Source organism: Danio aesculapii, chromosome 4, assembly GCF_903798145.1.
Source record: "Danio aesculapii chromosome 4, fDanAes4.1, whole genome shotgun sequence".
NCBI lineage: Eukaryota > Metazoa > Chordata > Actinopteri > Cypriniformes > Danionidae > Danio > Danio aesculapii.
The window spans coordinates 1,847,879-1,875,378 of record NC_079438.1 but is presented as its reverse complement, the minus strand read 5'-3'; the positions used below and the strand labels follow the sequence as shown (position 1 = coordinate 1,875,378).

Here is a 27,500-nt window from a genome sequence, read left to right as displayed (position 1 = left end):
AAAGCCCGCCTCAAGAGGCTCTGATTGGTCAGCTAACATAATGTGCTGTGATTTCTCTGCTGTAACATAAAATGGCCTCCGGCCGCGCCTCTTCGCTGTGCAGGGTGTGTGCATGGTGTATGCGCGTAACCTGAAGCGTTTGTGATCTCACTAGTCTGGATGTGTTTTTTTTGTAGTCCCCAAACTTCGTTCGCAGTAGGCTATGCTAAGTGCTAAGCGCTAAGCCAGTGTCTCCCTTTGCATTGAACTTTGAGCGTCATACATCCTGAGATGTTGTTGATGTTCACACAGCTACATAACACATCAACTCAAGTTTAAAATATGATCTCGTACCCTTTTAAAGATATTTAACCCAAAATAAAAATGACTTATTCTCATGCCCTCAGTTATTATGGGTCTTGACTGATCATTCATTCATCTGTGGCTTGTATTCTTGTTTTATTTGTCTGTAGGTGAAGACAAATCAGGAATCAGACGTGGTTTATGAGGAGAAAACGTTCTTCTGCTGTTCCTGCTGACTTCTAAAGCTTTGAACATCTTTTCATCACAATGGTACATTTCCCTGCCTTCATAATCAGCTGTCCTCACCTCTCGTTCTGTAGCGTTTATTATAATCAAAGCAATTATTATAATGCTAACATTTCATAAAAGGTCTAACTTCTTAACACTGAGCACAATCGTTTTTCAGCATTAACAGCAAACCTTTGTTAATGTTAGTTAATCAAAGTCTTTATTTGTTCATAGTATAATTTGAACAGATTGAAAGCTTGACCTGGATTTGATCATATAATGATGTACACTACCTGACAGAAGTCTTGTCGTCAATCCCAGTTGTGAGAGCAACAAATAATAACTCGACTTCTAGTTGATCATTTGGAGAAGTGGCAGAAGGTCGATCTGTTGAACTGCATCCCGATCATCACCAATACTGCAGAAGACCTACTGGAACCCGCATGGAGCCACGATTCTCATAGAAATCAGTCAAGTTTGGTGAAGGAACAATCATGGTTTGGGGTTACATTCAGTATGGAGGCGTGCGAGAGATCTGCAGAGTGGACGGCAACATCAACAGACGTTTGTGCTGCTTATTATATTACAGTCCACAGGAGAGGGCAAATTCTTCAGCAGGATAGCGCTCCTCATACTTCAGCCTCCACATCAAAGTTCCTGAAAGCAAAGCGGATTGGCCAGCCCAGTCACCAGACATGAACATTATTGAGCATGTCTGGGGTAAGATGAAGGAGGAGGCGTTGAAGATGATTCGAAAGAGTCTTGATGAACTCTGGGAGTCCTGCAAGAACGCTTTCTTTGGCATTCCAGATGACTTTATTAATCAGTGATTTGAGTCATTGCAGAGATGTATGGATGCAGTCCTCCAAGCTCATGATGGAGTCAGACACAATATTCATTCTGTTTCCACTGCATCATGACTTTATATTCTATCCTGGACATTATTTCTGTTAAGTGACAAGACTTTTGTCTAAGCAGAGTCAGACCTTTCTGTACTAATGAAATAATCAAAAATCAAGGCATGATCATATTTTATTGTGGTCAAATAAGCGTCATCTAGAGGATTTTGCCTTTCATAAGACACTTCTGATACCAAATGATCAACTAGAAGTCAAGTTAGTATTTGTTCTTCCTAATATTCGGATAAGCGACAAGACTTTTGTCAGGTAGTGTATGGTGCATGGTGATGAAAAACACGTGAAAATACATTTTGTATGTCAATAGGAGGCTACAGATCACCTTTAAAATGTGTATTAATTCAACAGATTCATTTAAAAACGTAAGTTCATCTAGTAATATGTTGGATTGTGTAGCGGTCTTAGTTTTTTAATCAAACGGTGACAAATTGATACTTTTAAAATGGTACCAGTGCCTGAACCAAAACTTATAGCCAAAAAGTGACGATTGATGAAATTAAAGAACAGCTTTTTATTGAACGAATTCATAAATTCAAACAAAATTAAATGCAAAAAACTCCAGCAAATTGACCTAAATTCAGAGTAAAACTTACGTCAACTAACCGAGCTTTAATAGTTTAATATTAAATGACATAAAACAAGCCAATAACAGCAAAGACGTCAGTTTAATATGTTATAATCAAACCAGCTTTAAATTTCAGCGGTTCTCTTATGAGTTATTAGCCGGTGAATATCTGATCTCACGAGAAAACGTAAGTATTTTACGTTTTGTCAGTTTAGTGGCTAATTCGTACGAATTCGTACGAGTTCAGTCGTATGAAGTTGTACGATTTTAAAAAGGAGGCGTGGCACCTAACCTCGCCCCTAAACCCAACCGTCATTGGGGGATGAGCAAATCGTACTAAATTGTACGAATTAAATCGTACGAATTCGTACGAATTAGCCACTAAATCAAAAAGTTACATATTGGTGTGAGATTGTGTTGCAATATCCGGAAAATTTCCGGAACGACTTTACCGGTAAATTTAAAAAAGCGCTGTTCACACAAGCGAGGACGTTACGGAATTTTTTCGGAAAAGACCGTTCACATTCCTAAATACCGGTAAATTCTGACATCATTAAGCAGAAATGACCTCTAAACGGTAAGGCTTGTATTTGTAAACATCTGACTGCATTACAAACTCTGTGGATGGATCAGCGTTGTCAACAACTTTGACGAAAGCATAAAGAAAAACGTTCGCATGTCGAGATGTTCATAATATGTGTGTGTGCTGGCGCTCACCAGCTGCTTTACCTGCACACGCGTCGGAGCTTGAAGGTAAACAAACAACGGCTTATCATAAGCATTTTATCTATAATTATTTACACTCTTGGCATTAAGATGAATATATAAACATTATCTGACTAACTTCTAGCAGCTAAATGGGTCTGGGAAAACATTCACAGGCTTTTATTCTCACAAAGTTCTCGAAGTTGAATGCGTCTAAGTGTTCTGATTGGCTAAAGTAGACGTCTTACGTCAGCACGTTATAGACGTGCACGTCCTCTTTCTGGCAACCTTCCTTCTGAGTTCACACAGCGCAGCATTCCAGCAAATGTAATGTCCATATATATATATGTGTATGTATGTATGTATGTATGTATGTATGTATGTATGTGTGTAAATTTAGAAAACTGCCTGTTTCTGTAATGATAATCAAAAAGTCGTGTAACCATTTTGACAGGACAATATATATATATATATATATATATATATATATATATATATATATATATATATATATATATATATATATATATATATATATATATATATATATATATATATATATATTTATATATATATATATATATATATATATATATATATGTGTATATGTGTATGTATATGTGTGTATGTATGTGTATATATATATATGTATATATATATATATATATATATATATATATATATATATATATATATATATATATATATATATATATATGTATATATATATATATATGTATATATATATATGTATATATATGTATATGTATATGTATATATATATATATATATATATATATATGTATATGTATATATAAATATGTATATGTATATATATGTATATGTATATATAAATATGTATATGTATATGTATATATATGTATATGTGTGTATGTATATGTGTATATATATATATATATATATATATATATATATATATATATATATATATATATATATATATATATATATATATATATATATATATATATATATATATATATATATATATTAAACTTCACAGCCACAAATATAAAAAGCATTATCACTAATGACCTTTTAACTTAGTAGCCACACCCTAGCAACCACTTACAACACCCTAGCAACTGTCCAATAGACTTTCATTGTTATAAACTGCCATTGACTTTACATTGGACATATCAACACATACTACAAACATACTAATCATACTAGCAACATGCTAATTCATACTTTAAATATACTTGCAACATGCTAATTCACACTAAATTCATGCTAACAACTTTGAAACTACTTCAAACGTTCAGACTATGCTTTCTCAAGCCACCATATAGTTTGTCTACGAACTTTACTTTTCTAGTTATGTTTTTGTTATTTCTATAAACTAATAATAAAGAAAACTGGCCTTGCTTAGGAAACTGGTGTTATAAACCGAACTGCGTATCCTGATGTTTTCTCAGAGTGCCGTATGAAGATCTATCGGGCTATGGCCAGCGAACCGCTCGAAGGTTTCCATGAGGTGAACCTGGCGTCACCCACCACTCCAGACGTTCACGGCGCCATCGACCCGAGTCCACCAAAGCACAACGCTCCTCCCAGCACACTGTACCGAACGCACTCGCTGAGCTCCAGCCAGAACGCAGCCAATGCTCTCCGGGCCGACCAGCTGCCCACTCAGCCTGTGTACTCGGCCCCCCGACACCTGGGCGGAGACGACACCCTCAATGGCAGGTGAGACTGAGGAACATACAGGGTTTATCCTGACTCAAAAACAGGCCCAGGTGCTACTATCCTCATAACATCCACATATATATATAGAGTTGAAGTCGGAATTATTAGCCCTCCTGTACATTTTTCCCCAATTTCTGTTTAGTTTTAATAACTCATTTCTAATAACTGATTTCTTTTTTGTTGATGACAGTTAATTATATTTGACTTTATATATTTCAAGATGCTAGTATTCAGCTTAAAGTGACATTTCAAGGCTTAATTAGATTAATTATGCAAGTTAGGGTAATTAGGCACGTTATTGTATAACGATGGTTTGTTCTGTAGACAATCGGAAACTAATATTGCTTAAGTGGGCTAATAATATTGACCTTAAAATGGTTCATAAAAAATTTAAAACTGCTTTTATTCTTGCCGAAATAAAACAATTAAGACTTTCTCCAGAAGAAAAAATATTATAGGAAATACTGTGAAAATTTCCTTGCTCTGTTAAACATCTTAAACAACAATCTGTGGACATTTTTGCTCTTCCTGCACAGAATTTCGTTAAAAAAATAAATAAATAAATAATCTGCATATTTATACGAAATAATTTTGAAAGTATAGTAACTAAAAACGTACCACATGAAAGAAAAAAAAAAACAGTAACTTTTTAAGTTTTATTTAAGCTTTACAATGCAAATCCAATTTGATCCACTTGTTCTGTAAACAAAGCAAGTCCTTTATATAATATATCTACTAAAAACACTGTGAAAATGGTAACCCTTTAACTACCCCACCAAGAAAAAAATGTTTGGGTTGCATTTCTTAGCTCCTAATGTTGCTAGTTAACACAGTCAGTGCATTTTCTTTCAACACATCACATAATCGCTAAAATATCAGCCTCTACCAAATGGTTGATATGTAAGTTTATGGTAAAATACCGGACTTGACACATATAGCCTACAATGAAAAATCTGAACATTTTCTGAGATTCTGAAAGTGTCGGACCAATTTATTTTGAAAAACATATTCAACATAAAACAATTTTCAATACTAAATCATCTTTATTTTTTGAAGTATGTCATAAAATATTTTAGATTCTCATTTAAAATGCTTTTTTTTTTTTTTTTTTTTTTTTTTTTACAATAAAACCAAAATCAAGTGTAGGAGTGCAGCAGGATTATGTTTGTTTGATTTATTTATTTATTTAATTTTATTTATTTATTTTATTTAATTTTATTTATTTATGTATTTTAAGTATTTAATTTTATTTATTTATGTATTTTAAGTATTTAATTTTATATATTTATTTTATTTATTTTATTTATTTTATTTATTTATGTATTTATTTATTTTTTTTATTTTATTTTTTTATTTTTTATTTTTTTTATTTTATTTAATAAAAAATAAAAAAATAAAAAAAAAAATAAAAAAAAAAAATAAAAATAAATAAATAAATAAATCTAAATAAATAAATAAATAAATAAATAAATAAATTTTATTTAATTTTATTTATTTATTTTAAGTATTTAATTTAATTAATTAATTTATTTATTTATTTTATTTTTTTATTTTTTTTATATTTATTTATTTATTTAATTTATTTATTTTGTTTATTTAATTTTATTTATTTATTTATTTTGTTTATTTTTATTTATTTATTTTTATTTATTTATTTATTTTTATTTATTTTATTTTATTTATTTATTTTATTTATTTATTTATTTATTCATTTATTTTATTTAAAAAAATTATAAAATAAACATTGCCATTATTAAAGTCATTATTTAAAACAGTCAAAACATGGTCAACCGTTTGGTAGAGGGGTATTCAAAGGGCTAAATAAATCCTACAATTATTAGAATACAAAAACAGAAATATAAAATATAATCTAAATATATTATATTATATAATATAAATATAATATATAATATAAAAATATACAAATATTTACATTTCCCTGAGATGGGTTGCGGCCAGAAGGGCATCCGCTGCGTAAAAAAACGTGCTGGATAAGTTGGCGGTTCATTCCGCTGTGGCGACCCCGGATTAATAAAGGGACTAAGCTGAAAAGAAAATGAATGAATGAATGTATATATATTTACACACGTTTACACAAATAAACAGACTCAATGATGGGCTAGAAAAATCGATGTACGTCTGCGCTTGTGTGGACCTACCTATGCTTTCTACTGGCTATTGCTAGATTTCACGTGATGTTACACCATCAGGGGAACGCCACCCTGGCTGGGCAAAACATTATTATCTTGTGCTGAATGCCACGTCACAGGCGAGTGATTTCTCTTTTTTAGACAAATAATTAGAGAATTGTTATGGAATAATAACGATATAGCATTGCTAACTGACGAGAGATACTCCTGGGCTCATAGAAAGTTAGAATTACCACATAGAAAGATCAGCCAGAATGGAGAAATGTATGGATTTGTGAATGGTAGCATCATTGACCCATAATAATCTATAGTACCTAACTGTCAGTATGCTTTTTATACAGCGAATATTCATCTAAGCAAAATGAACCGACACTTGCGGGCTGTAGCGCCGTCACCAATGACTGATTCGCTGAGGAATATCCACAAAATAAATGTAAACATGACGGTTTTAAAGGACTGAAAAATGGATGGATTATAAGTGTCTACAATTTACAGTTAGTGATCATATCTCTGTTTATGTTCTGTTAAAATTTTTTAACGCAATGCTAATGGTCTAATCCGATTCCATTCATTATGCTAAGCTAAGCTAATAGTCAACCCATCAGAACAAGAAATCGGCTGAATGGGTTCATAAATGGTTCAAGTCAACTGTTTAACTTTAAGAAGACTTGTAAAATGGGCCATTTTGTTCTTTTAACAAGCATTACTGATCACTGGCTTTGGATATATCGCCAGAACTTGTGTGTAGTGTGACCTTTTCCTCAGTTTCTTTCTGCATCATAGAGGAAGTTTGAGAATCACAGTGCTGTTTGTCTCTGCAGTGGAAGTGATCCAGCAGCTGTGGATGCGGTGGACGCTGATGGAGAGGATGGTTTGGGGCTGAGCACTGACAGTCTGTCCCGCCTCAGAAGTCCATCAGTTATGGAGGTCCGAGAGAAAGGCTATGAGAAGCTGAAGGAGGAGCTTGCTAAAGCACAACGGGTGAGATGCTAAACAAACAGCGCTCACCGAACAACACTTCGCTCTCCAAAAGCACTTGTGAATGTTGAAAAACACTATTGTTTGGAAACATAGAAAAACCATATACAAACATATATACATAAATCATAAATATGTAGAACACACACACCGGCCACTTTATTAGGTACACCTTACTAGTGCTGGGTCGGATCCCCTTTTGTCTCCAGAACTGCCTTAATTCTTCGTGGCACAGATTCAACAAGGTACTGGAAATAGTCCTCAGAGATTTTGGTCCATATTGACATGATAGCATCACGCAGATAGCATCACGCAGTTGCTGCAGATCCATGATGTGAATCTGCCATTTCAGCACATCCCACAGGTGCTGTATTTGGATTGAGATCTGGTGACTGTGGAGGCCGTTTGTGTACAGTGAACTCATTATGTTCAAGAAAGCAGTCTGAGATAATTCTGCTGGAAGTAGCCCTCAGAAGATGGGAACACTGTGGTCATAAAGGGATGGACATGGTCAGCAGCAATACTCAGGTAGGCTGTGGTGTTGACACGATGTTCAGTTGCTACTAAGTGGCCCAAAGTGTGCCAAGAAATATCCCCCACACCATTTCACCACCACCACCAGCCTGAACCGCTGATACAAGGCAGGATGGATGGCTTTCATGTTGTTGACATCAAATTCTGACCCGACCATCCAAATGTTTTGGTGACCCTGTGTGAATTGTAGCCTCAGTTTCCTGTTCTTAGCTGACAGGAGTGGCACCCGGTGTGGTCTTCTGCTGCTGTAGCCCATCCACCTAAAGGTTGGACGTGTTGTGTGTTCAGAGATGCTTTTCTGCAGACCTTGGGTGTAACGAGTGCTTATTTGAGTTACTGTTGCCTTTCTATCAGCTGGAACCAGTCTGGCCATTCTCCTCTGACCTCTGGCATCAAGGCATTTGCGCCCACAGAATTGCCGCTCACTGGATATTTCCTCTTTGTCGGACCATTCTCTGTAAACCCTAGAGATGGTTGTGCGTGAAAATCCCAGTAGATCAGCAGTTTCTGAAATACTCAGAGCAGCCCGTCTGGCACCAACAACCATGCCACGTTCAAAATCCCCTTTCTTCCCTATTCTGATGCTCGGTTTGAACTGCAGCAAATCGTCTTGACCATGTCTACTGTCATGTAATTGGCTGATTAGACATTTGAGTTAACGAGCAGTTGGACAGGTGTACCTAATCAAGTCGCCGGTGCGTGTATAAAGACCATTTTGAGGGATGTAAACAAAAGCAATGGTCTTAAAAGATAATCGTTCTGCGAGAACGACAGCTGTTTGTGTCACTTCTCAATGAACTACGGCTGTAGTAAAAGCTGCACATGAATATATAACATATAATGGCATGTTTTTACTCCAGACTCACCTCAAAACTAGTCGAGTGTTTGAACTAAGTCCTTCCGTGAGATTCCATAGTCATGTTTATTAGTCAGACTGAATCAATAAAAGCAGCTAAATAATCTTCAGTTCATTCAGCAACTGCTGCTTTATTACACCGTTTATATCTGTTTATGACTATTCAAATTTTAGATATTGTACGTTTATAGTCATTTGAGAATATTTATTTATTAAAATAGCTGTTTTTTGCCTTTTGTGTATTTGTAAAAAAAAAAAAAGAAGTAATTTCACTTCATTTCATGTTTAGTTCAGTTTGATTTTAGTCATTTTTTAATATTTTGTTGATATTTTAGCAGTATTGCATTTATGTAATGATTCTAAAACCGCCTAGCTTGTTGTAGCTGAGCTCTAGGGTTGCCAGCTCTCTCATATTAGCCAGGGTGTCCCATATATTTGTCCTGCACGTGACCTCCCTCGTCCCGTTATTGACATCTATGCTGGTCTAACCAAACAACAGCATCAGTTGCAGTGCTGAGAATGACACACACAAACCTGCCATCATCTAGCACCAACGTGTAGCGAGAAAATGTTAATGTAATAATCTTATAATACAAAAGTGTATAAACCCAGCCAGAGATGCTGAAGATGGGATATTCTGCATTAACTTTAACCAATTTAACCAAAATAAGTATATAAGGATCTTTCTTCATTACATACTTGTGTGATTCCTGTATGTGAAAACCGCACAGATAAGACTTTTGTTTTGGGACAGTTTTATTATAGCTCATGTTTAGGCGATCACTTGTGGCCCGTTTCCACTGAGTGGTACAGTACGATACGGTTCAGTACGCTTTTATGGCCGTTTCCACTGTCAAAAGGTACCTAAAAGAGAACTGTACCCTACCCTTTCCGAAGGGTACCTAGCTCGACAAAAGGGTACCAATAGGCGGGGCAAGACAGGCAGCTGAACGCTATTGGTTTACAGACAGATGTCACCAATTCGTACACAAGAAGAAAAATGAAAACAAAGGAAGCGCCATTTTTAAATACACAGCCGAGATATTACATCGTAATATACATATAATAACGAGCCATGGTCGACCTGAGCTCAAACAAACCTTGTCGTCGTCTTGATGAACAGCCACAAAGCCAAGAAGAAGAGCAGAATCTACCCTGTGCCCCGTAGTTTACAAGGCCGTCTAAAGCGCGAGCAGTTTCGCTTTCTCACGTGCGTTCATTTATATCTGAAATAACTTCTTGAGCTGATGATGATAACCTGCGCCTGATTATTGAAGTGCTTCTGACATCCGATCCTTTCAGAAACAGACAAAAGGTACCTAAAAGAGAACCGTACACTACCCTTTTGGAACGGTATCTGGCACGACAAACTGGTACCAAGACAAACTGGTACCAAGATTTACAGACAAATGTCACCAATTCGTAAACAAGAAGAATGAAAACAAAGGAAGCGCCATTTTTAATTAAACAGCCGAGAGATTACACCGTGATATTATATACATATAATAATAAGCCATGGTCGACCCGAGCTCAAACAAACCTTGTCGTCGTCTTGATGAACAGCCACAAAGCCAAGAAGAAGAGCAGAATCTACCCTGTGCCCCGTAGTTTACAAAGCCGTCTAAAGCGCGAGCAGTTTCGCTTTCTCACGTGCGTTCGTCGATATCTCAAATAACTTCTTGAGCTGATGATGATAACGTGCGCCTGATTATTTTAGTGCTTCTGACATCCGATCCTTTCAGAAACAGACAAACAAGAGAGTGATGTACGAAAAAGCAAAGGAGACGCCGGAAAAACAAAGGAACAAATGATTCTTTCAGCAACCTAAAACGTGAACAAACTGCCGTGTTCAACTATTATCGCCTTTTTTTTTTTTTAGATTAGATTCAATTCATTGTCATCACACATGTACAAGTACAAGGCAACGAAATGCAGGTTTTGGACTGGCGTCTCCCCTCAGCTCCCCTCCCGGGTGGGGAAACGGGAGGAGACTTTAAAACCCACGGCCTCTCCCCCTCTTCCCTGAGAAAGAGAAAGGGCGAGACCAGTCGGGTACCCGCCGGGAGCTCGCGGCGCCAACCTTCGATTCACCGAAACACCCCATCCTCCCAACACCGCCGATCGGGTCGAGCCGGGAAGGAGACCGAGGGAACTCGGTCGGCCTCTCGCCCCCGGCAGTCGCCGGAAACGGCAGCTGGAGGGTCGGGGATCCTCGCGCTCGCACCTTTGATGATGGGGAGGCAGCCCCGGAGTGACCCCCCGTACCGCACGAAGGCAACTTTGAACTAGTACACAAGTATTTATGTGTATAAAGCATCTGTTTGTGAGAAGTGCTTCTCATGTGATATGTGAACGACCCATACAGCTCTACTTTGACGTGTCCCCGAGCGAGAATGACATCGACGGAAGCTTTCTGTCGTACACGACGCCGTTGGTACCCGTTTGGCAGTGGAAACGCAAGCCTGATAAAGGTGACCTGTTACGACCCGTACCTTACCAAGCTGTACAACTTGGTGGAAACAAGCCATTGGAGTTTTAAGTGCTTCAAAAAGGTGCAAAAATGAGCAGAATCTTTATTAATTTCATTAAGGATGTAACGATTCACTTAACTCACGATTCCAGTCATGACTTGGATTCCACGATTTGATTTTCTCACAATTTCTATCTGTTTTTTTTAAACAAAATGAGATTTTACGGTAAATGAAAATGTGTCCGCTAATTAGGCTCTTGCTGACAAAGTTGGAAACTCTAACAATTGTAACCCAATGAACTCCATGCTTAATCCATCCTACATATTCTATTGCCTGAAAGGGTAGATTTACTGTGTGTGTGTTTTTTTTTTTTAGAAGAAGCTGTGTGTGTTATATCATCCACCCTTTTTCATCGATGTGACGTGGTAATTGAGAGAATGAGCCATACGTTCCCTGTTTTTGTTCTGTTTTTCATTTATTTGTGTTCTGTTCATGTCATTGCATGTGTCTGAAGGAGCTTAAGTTAAAAGACGAGGAGTGTGAGAGGCTTTCTAAAGTGAGAGACCAGCTGGGGCAGGAGCTGGAGGAACTCACTGCTAGCCTGTTTGAGGTTTGTTTGGTTTCTTCAACCAAATGACAGAGCCGATCTGTGTGTGGGTTTGTGTGTGTGTGTGAGCACTTGATCATGTGGAGTCACTCTGAACACTCAGCACAGGACTAAAACCGTACTTGATGGCGCGTCTACTGTATGCATCAGGCTCTGTACACATTCCTACCATCCCTGTTTCTTTGTTTACAAAAGTAGTTTATGGTAACTTGACAAATTTGCTCATCGGTTATACATCCTCAACTTGTTGTTGAACACAAAGGAAGAACCAAAAGAAAGAAATTAATGTATGTTTAGAACCACTTGAGTGTGAGTAAATTGTGAGAAAATGTTTATTTTGGGTGAACTATCCATTTAAGGCACAATATGTAAGAATTTTTTCATTGACATATAAGAATCACTACAGCAATGTTACGTTTTTTTCTCACTTACATGATCCCAAATGTTTGTAAGAATTATGGAAAGATATTATAAGAATTATGCATGATATTGGAAAAATCTAACATTGCCATATTTTGTTATTTTTATTTTTATAATTCATATTCTTATTGATATATATATATATATATATATATATATATATATATATATATATATATATATATATATATATATATATGGGAGTGCATTGATATGTTATTCATATATATATATATATATATATATATATATATATATATATATATATATATATATATATATATATATATATATATATATGTGTGTGTGTGTGTATATATATACATATGTGTGTGTATATATATATATATATATATATATATATATATATATATATATATATATGTGTGTGTGTGTGTGTGTGTGTGTGTGTATATATATGTATATATATATATATATATATATATATATATATATATATATATATATGAATAACTTATCAATGCACTCCCATATATATATATATATATATATATATATATATATATATATATATATATATATATATATATATATATATAGCAATAAGAATATGAATTATATTGATTGGGACGATACTGTATGGGAGTGCATCTGCATAAAATATAATAAACAATCTGCAAGACTAGATAAATATAGTAAAGAAAAGGATACAAATGAAATTAACAGTGTCTTATTGTTTTCCGTAGAGTCTAACAGTATTTAGGTGATCGAATAATAAAATGTAAAATAATACTGCGTAGTGTTCGTTGTAGAAATAATTGTAAAAAACGAATCATTAATAAAGTGTTGTGTTTTATTAGACTGCACAGAGCCGCATTATAACGTAAGCCTTAGAAGTATTAGGTCTGATAAAAGAGCATTGCTTCTTCTCCACGTGATCATGAGTGGGAGTACCAGCAGCGGTGGACTGGGGAATAATAAAAGCTCCGCTGCTTTTGTGCCGACTCATTTCTCTTTTCTCAGAAATAAAAGAGACGCCGCCATGTTTCCTAAAAATTGACCCTAAAGGAAGCATGTACGAAAGATATACAATCGGACCGAGAATAGAGCCCTGAGGGACACCACACATCAGAGGAGCAAATAATAATAACTTGACTTCTAGTTGATCATTTGGTATCAGAAGTAGCTTCTAGATTACGCTTATTTGACCAAAATAAAATATGATCATGCCTTGATTTTTAATTATTTTATTAGGAAAGCAAGGCTCCTGTATGACTCCATCATGAGCTTGGAGGACTGCATCCATACATCCCTGCAATGACTCAAATCACTGATTAATAAAGTCATCTGGAATGGCAAAGAAAGCCTTCTTGCAGGACTCCCAGAGTTCATCAAGATCCTTTATTGAGACATGCTCAATAATGTTTATGTCTGGTGACTGGGCTGGCCAATCCTAGAGCACCCTCTTTGCTTCCAGGAACTTTAATGTGGAGGCTGAAGTATGAGAAGGAGCGCTATCCTGCTGAAGAATCTGCCCTCTCCTGTGGTTTGTAATGTAATGGGCAGCACAAATGTCTTGATACCACAGGCTGTTGATGTTGCCATCCAATCTGCCGATCTCCCCCATACTGAATGTTCCCCAAACCATGAGTTTTCCTTCACCAAACTTGACTGATTTCTATGAGAATCGTGGCTCCATGCGGGTTCCAGTTGGTCTTCTGCAGTATTTGTGATGATCGGGATGCAGTTCAACAGATGATTCATCTGTAAAATCGACCTTCTTATTTGCTGTTATTATTTGCTGCTCTTTGGGATCGATGACAAGACTTTTGTCAAGTAGTGTATACCTTAAAAACAACCCATATGAATAATGAAAATATTTCACCGCTGTTTTAATTGTCATGTTTGTGTAGAAACAATAAACTCATATCAGTCATCGCAGATTTCCAGACAGTTTTAATGTCTCACAGGGAACTTCTCCAGTACAGCGAGTGCCTCATAAATGACACCGTTCATAAAACAACACCCACTAAATCCGCCTGTTACGTGCGCATGTTATCAGCATCGTAAACAAATCCACCGTTCCATCACTTCTCAGCTTCTGAAAATGAATAATTTGTCCAAGGATAAAAATCCTGTCTTCATTTACTCACCCTCATGATGTTCCAAACCTTAAACTAATGCAAGGTCGAGTGACTTGAATCTTCATTTTTGGGTCAACTGTACCTTTAACCAAGCTTATGTAATGATTCCAGAAATGATATTAAGATGAGTATCTCTTTGAAAGTATTGAGTCATGTTTATTGCGTCATTCGCTATTTTACGGCACCATTAAATCTAGAGTACGGCACTTGTTTGTCCGCTTCATGTTGCTCACGTTTCGCTTGGGGTTTTAATTCAGTGACTAAACACTTAAACAAGTCTATTTATCTTAGGAAGCATTTTCTGTTGTCGTTGTAACTCATAAAGGTTTGAGTTATAAACTTTGAGTTATACAGAGCAGTATGTTTCAGATTCTGGTCAAAAGTGAGCAGGATATTTATGTATATGTGTTAATTAAATATTAATATTTATTAATATTTAAGTCTAAAGCTGGAGTAAACATCTATTAGGAGAACTTGCAATCTTCAGAAAGGTTTACAAAGTACTTTTCTTTTTAGGTGATCTCTGTGCAGTGCATTTTAAATAGCAGCACAGCTCTGCTTTGCTAACAGTGTCTGTAGTGCTAATTAGCCAGATGCTAGCTAACAGCTAGATGAGTAGCTTAAAAAAAGTGGCTGTTGCTATGATTTAGTGTATCTAAATCTCTATATAAAACTATATTAAGCCTGTGTTAATGACATAATGTCAGTAATTTAGCCAAAAATACATTCAGAATACCCACTGATTTCAGGACCGTGGACCAGGAAATGCTAAAATGCTAACTTTTCCTGCATTTTAGCACACAAATGTGTCATTCCTGCAGTGTTTATTTAATTTTTGTTGATTTTTCTTTTATGTTAATTTGTTTCAGTGTCAAGAAACCCCATTTTAAGCATTCCCACATGAAAAAAACTAGTAATTTATAGTATTAGCCAGGTGTTAGCAAACAGCTAGATGACTAGCTTAAAAAGGTGGCTATTGCTATGATTTAGCGCAGCTAATTCTTAATATAAAACTATATTAAGCCTGTGTTATTGACATAATGTCAGTAATTTAGCCAAAAATACATTCAGAATACCCACTGATTTTAGGACTGTCAACCAGGAAGTGCTAAAATGCTAACTTTTAAGCATTTTAGCACACAAATGTGTCATTCCTGCAGCTTTTATTAGATTTTTGTTGATTTTATTTTATGTTAAGTTGTTTCAGTGTGTCAAGAAACCCCATTTTAAGCATTCCCACATGAAAAAAACTAGTAATTTATAGTATTAGCCAGCTGTTAGCAAACAGCTAGATGACTAGCCTAAAAAGGTGGCTGTTGCCATGATTTAGCGTATCTAAATCTTTATATAAAACTATATTAAGCCTGTGTTATTGACATAATATCAGTAATTTAGCCAAAGTACATTCAGAATACCCACTGATTTCAAAACGGTAGAGCAGGAAGTGCTAAATGCTAACTTTTCCTGCATTTTAGCACACAAATGTGTCATTCCTGCAGCGTTTATTAGATTTTTGTTGATTTTATTTTATGTTAATTTGTTTCAGTGTGTCACGAAACGCCATTTTAAGCATTCCCACATGAAAAATTACTATAGCGATTTATAGTATTAACCAGGTGTTAGCAAACAGCTAGATGACTAGCTTAAAAAGGTGGCTATTGCTATGATTTAGTGCAGCTAATTCTTAATATAAAACTATATTAAGCCTGTGTTAATGACATAATGTCAGTAATTTAGCCAAAAATACATTCAGAATACCCACTGATTTCAGGACGGTGAACCAGGAAGTGCTAAAATGCTAACTTTTTCTGCATTTTAGCACACAAATGTGTCATTCCTGCAGCGTTTTTTTTTTTTTTTTTTTTGGTGATTTTATTTTATGTTAATTTGTTTCAGTGTGTCACGAAACCCCATTTTAAGCATTCCCACATGAAAAAAACTAGTAATTTATAGTATTAGCCAGCTGTTAGCAAACAGCTAGATGACTAGCTTAAAAAAAGTGGCTGTTGCCATGATTTAGTGTATCTAAATCTTTATATAAAACTATATTAAGCCTGTGTTAATGACATAATGTCAGTAATTTAGCCAAAAATACATTCAGAATACCCTCTGATTTCAAGACGATGGACCAGGAAGTGCTAAAATGCTAACTTTTCCTGCAGTTTAGCACACAAATGTGTCATTCCTGCAGCGTTTATTAGATTTTTGTTGATTTTATTTTATGTTCATTTGTTTCAGTGTGTCACGAAACCCCATTTTAAGCATTCCCACATGAAAAAACTAGTAATTTATAGTATTAGCCAGGTGTTAGCAAACAGCTAGATGACTAGCTTAAAAAAAAAGTGGCTGTTGCTATGATTTAGCATATCTAAATCTTTATATAAATCTATATTAAGCCTGTGTTAATGACATAATGTCAGTAATTTAGCCAAAAATACATTCAGAATACCCACTGATTTTAGGACGGTGAACCAGGAAGTGCTAAAATGCTAACTTTTCCTGCATTTTAGCACACAAATGTGTCATTCCTGCAGCATTTATTTGATTTTTGTTGATTTTATCTTATGTTAATTTGTTTCAGTGTGTCAAGAAACCCCATTTTAAGCATTCCCACATGAAAAAATACTATAGTAATTTATAGTATTGGCCAGGTGTTAGCAAACAGCTAGATGACTAGCTTAAAAAAGTGGCTGTTGCTATGATTTAGCGTATCTAAATCTTTATATAAAACTATATTAAGCCTGTGTTATTGACATAATGTCAGTAATTTAGCCAAAAATACATTCAGAATACCCACTGATTTTAGGACTGTGAACCAGGAAGTGCTAAAATGCTAACTTTTAAGCATTTTAGCACACAGATGTGTCATTCCTGCAGCATTTATTTGATTTTTGTTGATTTTATCTTATGTTAATTTGTTTCAGTGTGTCACAAAACCCCACTTTAAGCATTCCCACATAAAAAATACTATAGTACTTTATAGTATTAGCCAGGTGTTAGCAAACAGCTACATGACTAGCTTAAAAAGGTGGCTGTTGCTATGATTTAGTGTATCTAAATCTCTATATAAAACTATATTAAGCCTGTGTTAATGACATAATGTCAGTAATTTAGCCAAAAATACATTCAGAATACCCACTGATTTCAAAACGGTAGAGCAGGAAGTGCTAAAATGCTAACTTTTCCTGCATTTTAGCACACAAATGTGTCATTCCTGCAGCGTTTATTAGATTTTTGTTGATTTTATTTTATGTTAATTTGTTTCAGTGTCAAGAAACCCCATTTTAAGCATTCCCACATGAAAAAATACTATAGTAATTTACAGTATAAGCCAGCTGTTAGCAAACAGCTACATGACTAGCTTAAAAGGTGGCTGTTGCCATGATTTAGTGTATCTAAATCTTTATATAAAAATATATTAAGCTTGTGTTATTGACATAATGTCAGTAATTTAGCCAAAAATACATTCAGAATACCCACTGATTTCAGGACGGTGGACCAGGAAGTGCTAAAATGCTAACTTTCCCTGCAGTTTAGCACACAGATGTGTCATTCCTGCAGCATTTACTTGATTTTTGTTGATTTTATTTTATGTTAATTTGTTTCAGTGTGTCACGAAACCCCATTTTAAGCATTCCCACATGAAAAAAACTAGTAATTTATAGTATTAGCCAGGTGTTAGCAAACAGCTAGATGACTAGCTTAAAAAGGTGGCTATTGCTATGATTTAGCGCAGCTAATTCTTAATGTAAAACTATATTAAGCCTGTGTTATTGACATAATGTCAGTAATTTAGCCAAAAATACATTCAGAATACCCACTGATTTTAGGACTGTGAACCAGGAAGTGCTAAAATGCTAACTTTTAAGCATTTTAGCACACAAATGTGTCATTCCTGCAGCTTTTATTAGATTTTTGTTGTTTTTATTTTTATGTTAAGTTGTTTCAGTGTGTCAAGAAACCCCATTTTAAGCATTCCCACATGAAAAAAACTAGTAATTTATAGTATTAGCCAGCTGTTAGCAAACAGCTAGATGACTAGCCTAAAAAGGTGGCTGTTGCCATGATTTAGCGTATCTAAATCTCTATATAAAACTATATTAAGCCTGTGTTAATGACATAATGTCAGTAATTTAGCCAAAAATACATTCAGAATACCCACTGATTTCAGGACGGTGGACCAGGAAGTGCTAAAATGCTAACTTTCCCTGCAGTTTAGCACACAGATGTGTCATTCCTGCAGCGTTTATTTGATTTTTGTTGATTTTATTTTATGTTAATTTGTTTCAGTGTCAAGAAACCCCATTTTAAGCATTCCCACATGAAAAAAACTAGTAATTTATAGTATTAGCCAGGTGTTAGCAAACAGCTAGATGACTAGCTTAAAAAGGTGGCTATTGCTATGATTTAGCGCAGCTAATTCTTAATATAAAACTATATTAAGCCTGTGTTATTGACATAATGTCAGTAATTTAGCCAAAAATACATTCAGAATACCCACTGATTTTAGGACGGTGAACCAGGAAGTGCTAAAATGCTAACTTTTCCTGCATTTTAGCACACAAATATGTCATTCCTGCAGCGTTTATTTGATTTTTGTTGATTTTATCTTATGTTAATTTGTTTCAGTGTGTCACGAAACCCCATTTTAAGCATTCCCACATGAAAAAATACTATAGTAATTTACAGTAAATACTATTTTGAACCATACTATAGTAAAGTGCATCATACTGTATACACTTTGATAATGAATGCTACAGCATACTCTAGTATTAACTATAGTGAACTAATATACTGTAGTGTACTTTAGGTTTTACTACAGTAAACTGTGGTGTTCTGTTGTATAATACCCTGTAGTTGTAGAATAGTATTTTTTAAATTGTTTATGTTACTATAAGTGTTGTTGTTACCATAGCAACTGTAGAATTACCAGATTAATTAAATTACTTTACTATAGTATTGTTCAGAAACACTATAGCGTTTGCTATTCGTTACTATAGTATTTGGTTATGTGGGTTTATATGGAACTTTACTATATGACTAGAGCGTTTAATGCAGCGGCGGAGTGGTGGCTCAGTGGTTAGCACTGTCGCCTCACAGCAAGAAGGTTGCTGGTTCAAGTCCCCAATCAAGTAACTAATCCTGAAGTTAAACGAATTAAGCAAGTCATTTCTTGTAATCATTGTGCACAGGGTAAATGTATGAATGCATAAATGACTCCAGATGTGCTGAGTGTTCAGGGATTCCGCTCTGAAGTGTCACTTCCCTTCTGTTAGACATTTCACTTTTCTCCCGTTTTCTTTTCTCATGTCATGATTTGTGTTTGTCCCGGAGTGTCCTGGTCCTGTAGCGCCGCTCTGCCAGCTCTCTCTGCTCTGGTGTGGTGGAGCTCTCTGTTGGTGTGGGGATTTTGAGTTTGACGTGAATCTGATCTGTGGCGTTCTCTGCAGGAGGCTCATAAGATGGTGCACGAGGCAAACTTGAAGCAGGCCACGGCGGAGAAGCAGCTAAAGGAGGCGCTGGGGAAGGTGACTTATCAAAAAGTTGGACAATTCCCTAGTTACTGTCATTTTGAATTAAATAAGTTGCATTACAATATTACAGTCTTCGAAATTAAATCCGTTGCACACCACTTTTGTAAGTTAACTGTTATAACTGTTTGTATACAAAAAAACGTTTTGAGGATGATACTAAAGTAACGTAAAGCATTTCTGTTCTTAAAAAGTAACAAAGTAGCATATTTAGTGACTTTTTGAAAGAAGAAACGCAAGATTACGATGTATTTGCTTTCAAAATACTGTAGTAACTTTCCTTAACCCTCTAAAACAGTGTTTCTCAACCACGTTCCTGGAGGACCACCAGCATTGCACATTTTTTATGCCCCCTTAACCAAACACACCTGATTCTAATCATCTCAGAGACAGAAAGACCTGTGATGGGTATGACAGACAAAGGAGACATCCAAAACATCTTAATATGCGTTCTTCAGCGGTCTTGCGTCCTCGTATTCTCGTGTAACGTCATCATCAACTGCCAAAGTTCAGTTCCAAAACTTAAGAGCGCAAGAACGGAGGATGCGTGAAACTTCCCGGATGTGTTCTTGATATCGAGGATGCACGGATGCAGACTTGAGCATCGAACTCGCTCAAGAAGTCCCAGAAGTCATTGCGACTGGAGGTGGATATATTATTATTATTATTATTATTATTATTATTTCTCACAGGACGCGTTCAATGTTCTCGCGGTCTCCCGAGTTCATTCTTCCGAGGTGACCTGGTCTTCACAGGAACACAAGTTCGTTCTCTGCGTTCTTGGAATTAAAAAACGGCCACAGTGTTGGTGGTCCTCCAGGAACGTGGTTGAGAAACACTGCTCTGAACTATTAACATTTGTTATTAGCTCTGTTCCCATTTAAAGTGGCGCATTTGATGGAAAAATTGTAATATTGTGTAAATATAGATTGCAATTAACGCAACATCCAAACAACAAACTTTCCGTCTCATCCATTTAAGAAAACAAAGTCGTCACGTTCTGGGAAACTGTTGAAAATAATCACTAACTTTAGCTTTAGCTTTTTTTTTCTAAATGATTGACGTCTTGTACAAATACCGCCATGTTACCTTGCATTCTAATACCTGATGTTTGGGAACATTGTGCAGTAAGGTTGGTCAGCAAGTTAGTTTTGTTATTAAATCGCATTGGGATTTATTGAATAAATTGGTTTCCATCAACATTAATTCACTAAGGAAGCCCAAATATAAAATGGCTATAAAATAAAATACATTCCCATGACTTAATAATGTTTGTATTAATTTGTTCCTTCATTTTAAGTCAATTGCTTGACACGTAACTTGTTTCTTGTTCCACAAAATCATTCCCACACTGTAATAATTAATGTTTCAGTTTAATTCATGTTTATTTCTCTAGCGCTTTTACAATGTAGCTTGTGTCAAAAGCAACTTAACAATGAAGTTCTAGAAGATTGAAACTGTGTCGGTTTTCAGAGTTGAAGTTCAGTTTAGTTCAGTTCAGTGTGGTTTAATATTCACTGCTGAAAGTCCAAACATTGAAGAGTAATCCATTGATGCGCATCTCTGCAAGTCCCAAACCAAGCAAGCCAGTGGCGACAGTGGAGGAACAAACTTCACCAATTGACGAAAGTGAAGGGAAAAACCTTGAGAGAAACCAGGCTCAGTTGAGCATGACCATTTTTATCTGGCAAAACTTCCTGTGCTGAGCTGCAGTCTAGGTGCCGGAGGCCGGAGAACACTGGGCGTCCAGTTTTCCGAATAAAGGGAATATAATAGTTTACAGCAGAGGTTTTCAAACTTTTCAACAACCCCCCTCCCGTATCAATAAAAACAACACTCTTCCACCAGTCCTTCATATTCGCGTAAAAAACCCCAGTTTGTCACGGGGGCATGAATGAAATGTTCATGAGTGAAAGTTAGACTGCCGAACTGCAGTTAAAGTCGAGAAATTAAAGATGAAACACCCAAAATAACATGAGACGTGAATAGCCTGGTGACGCAACATTCAAAAAGCACTTCACGTCATTATATTATTGTCTTATTCAGATTAAGGCAAATAACTATTACTGACGTCCATGTAAACGTAGTCACTAGTCTTCGAAGTAAGTGAAAGATCCAGATGGGCGTCCTGCTGATTTGATTCAGAAGGGCACTTTTTTGTTAGACGGCTCACCGGTTTGACTTTCATTCGTTCACCGTCATTCATTTTAAAAAGCACCCATCCATTTTATTTGTATATATGTCACTGGAACGCATTAACTGTACAGCTGCCTAATAGTTAGCTGTGAAGCTAACGTTAATCTTATTATTACTTCTAGTGAATGCTTAAAAATCGTCATCAGAATTTACTCCAGTGCACGCCTTGATATCTCGCACCCCTTAATAGGTGCTGGCGCCCCCTGGTGGGGTGCGCCCCACAGTTTGAAAACCCCTGGTTTACAGTACCTACAATTTGCGAAAACTAAGACAAGTTTGAAAACTAACGAAACGTTACTTGTGCTATTAATGTCACATTACAAATACCAAGTAAAACATTATTTACATTATAGATATAAATAAAAGACAAAGGAAAACATACCTTTCATTGACTTTTCACTATTGATATGGATTATTTACAGCATATCCATATTACTGGAATTTATTTGTTTCAGTTCTTAGGAATGGAAGTGTTCCCAAGCTGAAAATGTAACCAATAATTGAAAATGCAGTAAACACAATCTGAAAAAGGTGGATAGGTTTGAGAATACTTGGCAACCAAACCTTCCAAACCAAATCTAGTGTTTGTGTAGTATCATTTTGGCAATCGTCTGAGCACAAATAAAATAAGGACATAGCAAGAGGAGCCAAAAGAAGGACAAAGATCTACAAATCAAAAACATCAAACTAAAACCAAACTAAAACGAAAGTTCAAGTTGTTATGTAAAGTCTGAAATCTCACCAGTCCTTCTCTCTTTTTTTTCCCCTCCATCTAGATCGATGTTCTTCAGGCCGAGGTGGCTGCTTTGAAGACTTTGGTCCTGTCAACTTCTCCCACGTCCCCTTGTAAGGAAATGCCCCCCGGCCCCAAAGCGCCCTTTAAGAAGGGTCATGTCCGCAACAAGAGCACGAGCAGCGCAATGTTGGGCAGCCAGCAGGAGGTGGCGGTGACGCAGCCCATTGTACGTGAGTGTAAAGAGGTTTGTATCTGCTTGTGTACGTTCATGTGTGTGGCAACCTTCAAACATCCAGAGTCATGTGTAATATACCAACCGGGTTTGCTTAATGTACAGCATGGTGTTGCAATTATAACCGCAATTTACATACAGTAGGGTTGATGTTTAGTTGAGAATCTGGCAAGAATATTATAATGTCCTCTCTAGTGCTAAACCAAACATACTGTCAAGTGTATGAATGTAATCGTTTAGGATTATAAAAAAAAAATCGCAATGTGAGCCGGCCTTTATACAGCCCTTTCCATATATTAGTATAGTAATATTTACAAAAAATAACCATATGACCGGTGTAATTTTAAGGTGTATCTATTATAAAACATTAAACAATCCCTACAAAAAGGGCAAGCAGACAGGTCCTCATATTCGGTGGTTCTGATTCAAATTTACATTATAAATTTACATTATTATATTACAAATACGAGGACTGAGTGAACATATTCCTCAAGAACAGAACTATAGTCAGTTTACCCCTACTGAACTGAATGGTTCTGTTTGTTTAAGCATTCCAATCCATGCTGATCCCAGAAAGTCAGCTAGCAAATGGTTCCACTATGGAGCTCTGTGGAATGTAATACAAATGCGCCAGTCATTGCCTTGGTAATGTAAGTGTAATGTAAACAGAGATATGGACAGTAATATACCACCGGGGGTCGCTTAATTTACAGCATTGTGTTGCAATAATAACTGCAATTTATATACAGTAGGGTTGATGTTTAGTTGAGAATCTGACAAGAATATTTCTAATGTCCATTCTAGTGCTAAACCAAACATACTGTCAAGTTTATTAATGTTCAAGTCGTGATTCCATCCATTCATCTTTCTTTCCTTCCTTAAGCCCTGCTCACACTGTTTAAAACTTTAAACAGTCCCTACAAAAAGTGCAAGCAGACAGGTCCTCATATTTGATTTAAAACACTAAATAAAGGACAATTATGAAGAGATCATTTCAGGAAGAGGTGCATCAACAAGCGTTGTTTAGCCATATTTGATGGTTCTGATTCAAATTTACATTATAAATTTACATTATTATGTTACAAATGCGAGGACTGAGTGAATATATTCCTCAAGAACAGAACTATAGTCAGTTTACCACTACTGAACTGAATGGTTCGGTTTGTTTAAGCATTCCAATCCATGCTGATCCCAGAAAGTCAGTAAGCAAATGGTTTCATTTTCCACTGTGCCGCTCTGTGGAATGTAATACAAATGCGCCGGTCATTACCTTGGTAATGTAAGTGTAATGTAAACAGAGATATGGACTGTAATATATCTGTTTATTTCTGATATTTCTGTTTTTGGGACTCTGTTTTTCCTGATATTTACTTAAAATAAAAGATAAATAAATAGCGCTCTTCCACCTAGCCAGTTACGGAGAACGCACAATCGCTGTTGTCTAACCATGACAAGAACAGTTTTTAATAGCCCTGAGCCATTTCAGACTCGCATGGAAACACAACTGGAGCCGTACCTGAGTGTTTATAGAAAGGTTCGACACGATAGCGGATATCCATATAATAGCCAATGAATAGTTCCTGATCAACCAATTACAGCTAGGTTTTTGGCTGTAAACGGTACACTGGTTTTTGCATTTTAGCACACCATTTGCTTCGATTTTTCAAACTGAAATATGTATCGCCTGATTAATAGCTACATGTTTTGTTGCACTTTTGGCTTCATTAAGAGTTTTAGCCATTTATCTTATGATGTAATTCAAACAGAAAGCTAGGAGGTTAACACAAAGCTGTCAGCATTACAGTAACAGTGAACATGTTGATTTTCTAATACACAGAACCTGTTGGCACTTGCACCTAGAGCCTTAATGGACCCCACAAACTCTTAAGAGCAGACTATCATGAGTAAAAAAAAAGACTGACCTTCAAATTGTCCTGAATTTCTGCCTGTTATTAAATAATATTTGTTGTTTGGCATTTTCCTCAGGTGGATTCACTGCTCTTCACCGAGTTTAAAGCGTGGAAAGAGGAGCCGACCCTGGAGAGAAGCTGCTCCTTCCTGGAGCGCATTTACAGAGAAGACATTTACCCATGTCTGACATTTTCCAAGAGCGAGGTATGCTTCTGGCATTTCTCCGTAGGACTGCTGAGCACCTCCTTCAACTGTTATTATGTCGTTTCCAGTTATTTTTGTCATTCAAAACAACATGCAGATCGAAATTGCGTTACATCGGACCCAAAAAGAACATAAAAAAACGCCAAACACTATAAAAACCTAACATTATAAGCGTTTTTAATTTCACAAATATATAAAAATATAGTTATATAAATAAAATATGACCCAATTTTTATTTTAAATCACAGAAGGGAATACATTAATACTTAACTATTGAACAGTTTGTTATAACAGTTATAATATTAACAATTTGTGCTAGTTTAACTATTTATAGATTTATTAATACATACTAGCTATCAATAGTATTTAAAATATGGTCTTAATCAAAAGTCTTATAATGACAGGATAAAAACTATGATGAAACCGTACTGATTTGCTCGTCAGGCTTCGCTGCCGCCTTCCTGATGGCATGAGCAGACTATGGCCAGGGTGGGTGCTAATGCTATATGCCCTAGACAAACATTGTTGATACAGTTCCTCAATACATGTCATTTTGACTCCCAATGGACCTTTCAGCTGACTCTATAGGTGTTCTTGTCTGATACACTGCTATTCTCATACCAGAGGGAGATGCCATTTGTCAGAACACCTAACAGCTCCTCTGTGAAAAGATGTAGACATTAGTTTCAGTAAATTCCTAGCTTTAATGAGCTGAACAACCTCAGCGAAGGATTGACAATCTGGATCGGCAGGTTGCTCCCTGCTGGTTGGATCTATTCATGAATTGCTGAAAACATTGATGTCTGCTGTATAACAGTATATTTGCAAAGTACTACTCAAAATGTGAAGCACAGCTACAGTCAAGCTGCGTAATTCAAGTCACTTTTACTTCTGTAGCATTTAAAAGTAGTGCACTACTGCAGAACTACTCTCAAGGTCTACAAGGGAGCGAATCTTTTATATTTATAGACCAAATTACCTTTTTTGGGTGACAAATTGATGTGTTCTTTAGTATAAAAAATACATTTTATTCAGTGTTCTTTACAATTACAGCCGTAAGTCTTAAATATCTGCACAGGGGGTTGAAATTAACTGTATAAAAAGAGTTTAGCTTGTTTATTCAGACTTGCAAATGCTCTTTGAGAGATAGCGAGCAGTTCAGGAAGCTACTTTAAATGTTTTTTTATGTCATTTAGGTTTGGCTGATGTATAGTTTGTGTGATTTGTAGCTCGGCTCTGCAATCCTGGAGGCAGTGGAGCAGAACACACTGAGCGTGGAGCCGGTGGGTTTCCAGCCGCTACCGGTGGTCAGAGCTTCTGCTGTGGAGTGTGGAGGACCCAAGTGAGTTCCCAGCTGCTGACACTTGACGTCAGGCCAGCCGCTGTGTTATTCTGTGGAAAAATGCTTTCGTTAAATGCACAACAGTCTTAATTTGAATCGTGTATCTGCAAATATGATAAACGTTATTAGTCTCTGATGATTATTTTATTGACAAAGGTCAACCTGTCAGTTACATGAGAATGCAGATGGACAAAGTCAAGTTTTGAAACTCATTTCACTTACATAACACTGTAGGCAAGACCATCACAACAGGCTAGCTCCTATTATGAGAACATGTTAAAAGTAAAACAAAAATTAAAAGTATAACCATACTGCTAATTGTTGTGCTCAAAGTACAGTTAATCTTGCTTAGAAGTTAATATGTTTATATTTTACAAGGACAATTTGCACCAAAATGAAATTTAACATCACTTACAATCATTATCTGCTTCCTACCGACTACTGATATGCTTATAGGACAGTTGGATCATCATTCATCAAACATTCATACCCAATGACACTATTGCTGCAGAAGCAAATGCATATTAAAGCTGCAAGCAGCGATGAAAGGGACCTCGAACCCGGGCTCACCGCTGCCCGGTGGCCTCATGGTTGACAGAGAACAGCAGACAATAATAAATTAAGCTGACATATATTTAAAAACCCTCAGAAATCACCAATTTAGGCCCAACTTCCTTCTGTCAGCAGGTGGCGCTATGACTGTGGCTCAATATTGGCATGTAGATGTCTTCAGGAGAGGAATCTTATCGAACATGTGACTTTTCAGGCAGATCAGACATAGTGTGGCTGAGTTATAAGCCAAAATTCCTTCTGTCAGCAG

The 27,500-nt window shown here is 36.1% G+C and overlaps 1 protein-coding gene across 4 annotated transcripts in view; it reads left to right on the top strand.

Moving 5' to 3' along the window:
* rab3ip (RAB3A interacting protein (rabin3)) overlaps window positions 1–27,500 on the top strand; it is a 45,681-nt gene that overhangs the window by 9,343 nt on the left and 8,838 nt on the right. For 2 of the 4 annotated variants that reach the window (XM_056455274.1, XM_056455273.1), the window contains exons 2-9: window positions 453–552; window positions 4,137–4,407; window positions 7,379–7,538; window positions 11,911–12,006; window positions 19,979–20,056; window positions 23,032–23,235; window positions 25,210–25,338; window positions 26,568–26,680. In XM_056455274.1, coding sequence (XP_056311249.1) covers window positions 4,145–4,407; window positions 7,379–7,538; window positions 11,911–12,006; window positions 19,979–20,056; window positions 23,032–23,235; window positions 25,210–25,338; window positions 26,568–26,680 — 1,043 coding nt within the window. In that variant the 5' untranslated portion in view covers window positions 453–552; window positions 4,137–4,144. The remainder of the gene's footprint in view (window positions 1–452; window positions 553–4,136; window positions 4,408–7,378; window positions 7,539–11,910; window positions 12,007–19,978; window positions 20,057–23,031; window positions 23,236–25,209; window positions 25,339–26,567; window positions 26,681–27,500) is intronic. The other 2 variants (XM_056455275.1, XM_056455276.1) reach the window with 2 other exon arrangements.